The sequence below is a fragment of the Limulus polyphemus genome, unplaced genomic scaffold, assembly GCF_000517525.1.
Source record: "Limulus polyphemus unplaced genomic scaffold, Limulus_polyphemus-2.1.2 Scaffold4416, whole genome shotgun sequence".
NCBI classification, from domain to species: domain Eukaryota; kingdom Metazoa; phylum Arthropoda; class Merostomata; order Xiphosura; family Limulidae; genus Limulus; species Limulus polyphemus.
This window is the reverse complement of record NW_013670026.1, coordinates 1-6191: the sequence shown is the minus strand read 5'-3', so window position 1 is coordinate 6191 and position 6191 is coordinate 1. Positions and strand designations below refer to the sequence as shown.

The 6191-nt window shown below is 36.3% G+C and overlaps 1 protein-coding gene across 1 annotated transcript in view; it reads right to left on the bottom strand.

Annotated features, from left to right (window-relative positions):
• LOC106471113 (protocadherin Fat 4-like) overlaps positions 1–3556 on the bottom strand; it is a gene marked incomplete at its 5' end in the record, with an annotated part of 24075 nt that extends 20519 nt beyond the window's left edge. The window contains 3 exons of the mRNA XM_022399738.1: positions 40–130; positions 1984–2109; positions 3455–3556. Coding sequence (XP_022255446.1) covers positions 40–130; positions 1984–2109; positions 3455–3556 — 319 coding nt within the window. The remainder of the gene's footprint in view (positions 1–39; positions 131–1983; positions 2110–3454) is intronic.
• Positions 3557–6191: the final 2635 nt, after the last annotated feature.

Genomic DNA, 6191 nt, shown 5'->3' with positions numbered 1-6191 from the left:
AATTGGCTAGTAGCTAGAAAGTTGGAAAAGGAAACTTACTTGAACTAAAGGAGTAGTTAATGGTCGCTCTAATACCCACATCCGGGTCTTCAGCTTGTATAGGACTTGGTGCTATTGTTAATTGTGTTCCCTAGCGTTAAAAACGATAAGTTTAAGCAGTATAAACACTTTAACTACAAGAGGAAACAATTACAAAGATGGTGTTACCTAAGAATATAACTTTTTGTATACACAAAATACAGCTTATAATCAGTCTATGTATTTCTTTCTTTTGCTCGGGCCCGGCATGGCCAGGTGGTTAGGGCGCTCGACTGAGGGTCGCGGGTTCGAATCCCCGTCTCGCCAAACATGGTCGCCCTTTCAACCGTGGGGACGTTATAATGTGACGGTCAATCCCACTATTCGTTGGGAAAAGAGTATCTCAAGAGTTGGCGATGGGTGATGATGACTAGCTGCCTTCCCTCTAGTCTTACACTGCTAAATTAAGGACGGCTAGCGCAGATAGCTCTCTTGTAGCTTCGAGCAAAGTTCAAAAACAACCAACCAACCAATCTTTTGTTCGTTTGTTTGTTTCAGAGCAAAACCACTTTGGGCTATCTGCTGTGTCCACCGTGGGAAATCGAACCTCGAATTTCAGCGTTGTAACTCCGTAAACTTACCGCTCTTGCACCAGGGGACATTTTTTCTTTTAGCAAAGCTACATTGAACTATCTTCTGTGTCCACCGTAGGGAATCGAACCTCAGATTTGAGCGTTGCAATCAGTAGAATTACCGCTATCCTACCGGGGGACAATGAGTCTACGAATTTTAAGTTTGAACCCTTTTTTAACCACACACACACATATATACAAACTCTTACTGAGCAGAACCCAACATATTTATCATGTTATCAAATGTTTTGCTATAGTTGAGTACATTTTGTTTAGTTTTTCCATTATTATCTATTATTGATACTAAAATTATTTATATTGTGTAAGTTGTGTTTTATAGATATGATATTGTGTAAGTTGTGTTTTATAGATATGGTATTGTGTAAGCTGTGATTTATAGATATGGTATTGTGTAAGCTGTGTTTTATAGATATGGTATTGTGTAAGTTGTGTTTTATAGATATGATATTGTGTAAGTTGTGTTTTATAGATATGATATTGTGTAAGCTGTGTTTTATAGATATGGTATTGTGTAAGTTGTGTTTTATAGATATAGTATTGTGTAAGTTGTGTTTTATAGATATGGTATTGTGTAAGTTGTGTTTTATAGGCGTTTTATAGACATGGTATTGTGTAAGCTGTGTTTTATAGATATGGTATTGTGTAAGTTGTGTTTTATAGATATGGTATTGTGTAAGTTGTGTTTTATAGATATGGTATTGTGTAAGTTGTGTTTTATAGATATGGTATTGTGTAAGTTGTGTTTTATAGACGTTTTATAGATATGGTATTGTGTAAGTTGTATTTTATAGATATGGTATTGTGTAAGCTGTGTTTTATAGATATGATATTGTGTAAGTTGTGTTTTATAGATATGATATTGTGTAAGTTGTGTTTTATAGATATGATATTGTGTAGATACAATGTTTTCGATTATATGCTAAATCAAGCAGCGTTTTATAGATTCGTCACCTTTCATACTAAACAACACAAGTTAAGGGTTCAGTGAGAATGGAATGAAATATCGTTACCAACCTTACAAAAATAACACAGAATCGGTTTGTTTAGATACCAACTCTAAATGTCATACAACTTGTAATATGCAAAGCATTCAGTTCATTAGTAATCAATGTGATTTACAGAGAATCATTTATTTAAAACAAAAACAAACTGGACAAATAATTATTGAAACCTACCTCAGCGCCCTCTTGTGGTAATTATGTACATGAAATACAACTGAGCTGACACTATTAACAAATTAACTGAAAGATTAAATATATGCATTAAATAACATATATTGCAAATCCAAACAAATGTAAGAAGAAAAACTTACAGCACTCGGATTTTCGGGTATTAAAGCTGTGTATTTATCAGCTTGAAATTTCGGATTTTGGTCGTCGGCATCCACAATGTGAACTGTCAAGGTCGTGAAGGCACTTTGTGGAGGGTCCCCTTGATCCTAAACAACAGCGATTTAGTAAATACAGAACCACAGGTCTCGCACAGTTGTTTAGAATGAAGACATATTTGGAAATAAAAACTGGCTGGGTTACCTCCGCCACCGAAAATAGAGGTTATGTTTTCAAAAACGGATCAAAGGTCAAGGTCACAACAAGGTCATGAATATCCAAAAAAATCCCTATCTGTTGACATGGGTACCGATTTTTCACACTATTTTTGTTCTATAACTGAGTCAAAAATTATTTGATTTTGATGGAACTTGGTGGATATATGTAGAATATTATTCCACATTGTCCTGCCAAAATCGGTTCGTGTCCGTTAATAACGACGGACGTAAGGCCACATTTTCGCATTATTTGAGAACCGAATATGATCAAAGCTGCGTGGCGGATGTATGCGCTTTACTGAGTGCCCTCTAGTTTGTATATGTGTAAACTAGCGAATATATTTTGAATGACTGTATTAGCAAGAACTGAATACACGAAAAAAACCCACAAAAAAACAATCCAGAAAAGCCCATTCAAATACAGTTACTTTACTGTAGCTAACAAATTTGCAAATTTTAGCTTAAAATACTTCAAATTTACTCTCTCCGTAAATAAAACACAATAATTTAAACAAAGATAAAAAAAGCGAAAGTTTATAAATGTTTTATTAACCTCGCCTATGTGATAAACTAACAAAATCTTTCACACCTAACGGTTTAGATTTGTAAGCAAAAAAACCAGCACGATTTTCAAGGTACTTATAATAAACCCCGGACTTAAGTGCGTGATATTGCTTTCAAGAAGTAAAGATACTTAACACAATTTACCACCAGGCTGATACACAACTGTTAGAATAAGGAAAGTTATACTTTGAGAAGCTGTGTTTTATTAGAGTGATACGCAGCTGACAGAATATAGATCATTAGGTTTCTAGAAGGAACATAATATGGCTACGTGTGGCAAACAAAAGACATGTTGACAGTATCCCTGTACAGCCAGCAAAAAAAACTTGAAAGACGACCATATTTTAAACTAATGAAAGTTCACTAAGAGTTCAGTTTCAGCTAGAGGTGTCGCTATCAGTTTCAGCTAGAGGTGTCACTGTTAGTTTCAGCTGTAGGTGTCACTGTCAGTTTTAGATGTAGGTGTCACTGTCAGTTTCAGCTGTAGGTGTCACTGTCAGTTTCAGCTGTAGGTGTCACTGTCAGTTTCAGCTGGAGGTGCCACTGTCAGTTTAAGCTGTAGGTGCCACTGTCAGTTTAAGCTGTAGGTGTCACTGTGCTCTTAATACCAAAGACTTAAAACTAAAAAAGCTCACAAAAAAATCCGATATTACAGAATCTAAGGCCCCTTTACCTGGACACGTATGGTTACTATAAATCTGGGGAGAGTCTCGAAGTCCAGTGGAGAATTTAGTACGAGAAGACCTCCAAGTCGACTTTCAAACATCAATAGATCCTACGAAAATAAAATAATTACTCATTTACAATTAGACAAATTATTGGGTTTTCTACGAGGATAGAACGATCTTCAGTTCTACAACAAAAGTCCTAATAGCTAACACTTAAAAACCATGATATTTCAATAGAGAGATAATTAAATTAAAACTACGCTAAAATATAAAATCTCGAGAAGTGTTTCTTACCCTTAAAGTGAATAAACATTACAAGTGTCGTTTTTTATATTAAAAAGGAGAGGATGACTGGAGCGAAAGAAACGAAAAACAACAACAATATTACAGAAATTAGGATCGACCCTTCGGTTGGAGGTTTTAGCTTTAATACAAGATACTTTATTAAATTTAATATATTTGGGGCAATCACATGACCTTTTGATAACCATTTTGTTTTAGCGAGAGACAACGATAGGATTTTGGAAAAAAACACAATTTATAGAAATGTCGAACGTTTGGTGTAGACATAAATCAATATTCTAATTAAAGAAAAGGAAACTAAGAGTGACCCAATCTTTGGTTTGTTTGTTTGTTTAACTTAGCAATATTACGCTTTTGTTTCAGAATTTTTACTCAAAGCTACACAAAGTGCTATCTGCGCATAGCCGTCCCTAATTTTGAGCTGAGAGACTAAAGGGAATTCTAGTAACCCTTGAGTGAAGGAAAACCAAGACAAACTTTACTATCTTTCATAAAAAGCCAGTAAACTTAGTGTTCTTGATCCCAGAGCTAGCCTGGTAGTTAAAGTGCTCGAATCGTAATCAGAGGGTTGCGGGTTCGAATCTCCGTCACCGAATATGTTCATCCTTTCAGCCGTTGTAGCGTTATAAGATACGGTCAATCCTACTCTTCGTTGGTAAAAAAGTAGCCCAAGGGTTGGCGGCGGGTAGTGTTGACTATCTGACTTCCGTCTAGTCTGTCGCTGCTAAATTAAGGGATGGCTAGCGCAAAAAGCCCTCATGTGGCGTCAAGGCAGTTATAATAAAAAGAATCCCCTAATTTTGTCTCTGCAGAGAGAGACACGACTTTTTTTCTATTGTCTCCTTTTCGTTCTTCTTCCAAACACTTTTCAAACGACCCCCATTCTTTCATTTATCGGCGGATTGATTTGAAACTTAATAGGGTTATACCCAGGTCCAATACACCCTGAAACCTTTTTAATTTGTTAATTTAGACTTTTTAAAGGATTTTATGAGGTAAAAAGTAAAACAACCCAAAAATTATATACTGGGCTCCTTTGCGGTCATATTTACAGCAATCACGATGAAAATTGGCACAAACACAAATTTCCATGCGCCCAACACATTGACATAAAAAAAGTGAAAACTAGCTGATTATTGCAACTTAGACTACCCAGCTGTTTTATATTGTGACAACTTTCAATGCACTACAAACCATTGGTCGAGCATTATCTATCTATCTAAAAATGTTATACAGAGATTGAAAACGTTCTATCAAGATTATCCCGTCATGCTCCATCTGACGACCGTACATCTTGACAATAACCCTCCAGCGTAAGGTCTTTATACTGAAAGCACACCAATATGCCCTGTAGATTTCTATTATCTATCTATCTAAAAATGTTATACAGAGATTGAAAACGTTCTATCAAGATTATCTTTGAGCCTCAACACGTCGTTACAGTCCATGTCGCCACGTCCCATCATGCTCCATCTGACGACCGTACATCTTGACAATAACCCTTCAGCGTTGTTTTCCCTGCAAAAGTTCCATCGTAAGGTCTTTATACTGAAAGCACACCAATATGCCCTGTAGCTTTCTATTATCTATCTAGTGAACTAGGATAACGGTGTCCCAGCGCCCACTTAAACAGCCCGATCCCACAGAAATCCATAGGTACTGCATCCGACGACTTCACCAGTATGTCTTCGTATGGAATACATACCCACTGCTTGTGATACGCGACGGATAAACGGGTATGCCATAGAGGCGGCCCAAGTGAGAGAACCTTCTTGGTTATGTTGGTAACTGTTGTTTGGGATATGTGAACGGCTTTTGCCACTGACCTCTGTGTTCATGAATTTTCACCTGTTACAATACCCTGCACGGCGGGGTACGACTTGTCTCTTTCTGGGTGGTCTTAGTGCCTTAAGCTGGTCAATAATCATTTGTTTTCCAATATCATTAAGTAAAAGGTCTACTCCCGCCTTGGAAAGTCTAAATCCTTAATCTAAGTTCATGTTTATAATCTAAGTGATCAATTTCTAGTGGCATCATGCTTCCTACGTAACACCAAAAAAATGTCAAAATATAGTTCTGATACATTCTGTTCCACTTCGACTTTATGTCGGCTATGGCTCTCACGTGACTTGTTGAATTAAATACTAAAAATCGTTTTAATGTAACATGCTTAGCCCTCTCTATAAGTTATCAGTGAAGAAACAAACATTGTCCACTTCTTTATTACTGGAGTTGTGTTTGATCAAACAATGTAAGTTATCAGTGAAGAAACAAACATTGTCCACTTCTTTATTACTGGAGTTGTATTTGATCTAACAATATAAGTTATCAGTGAAGAAACAAACATTGTCCACTTCTTTATTACTGGAGTTGTATTTGATCTAACAATGTAAGTTATCAGTGAAGAAACAAACATTGTCCACTTCTTTATTACTGGAG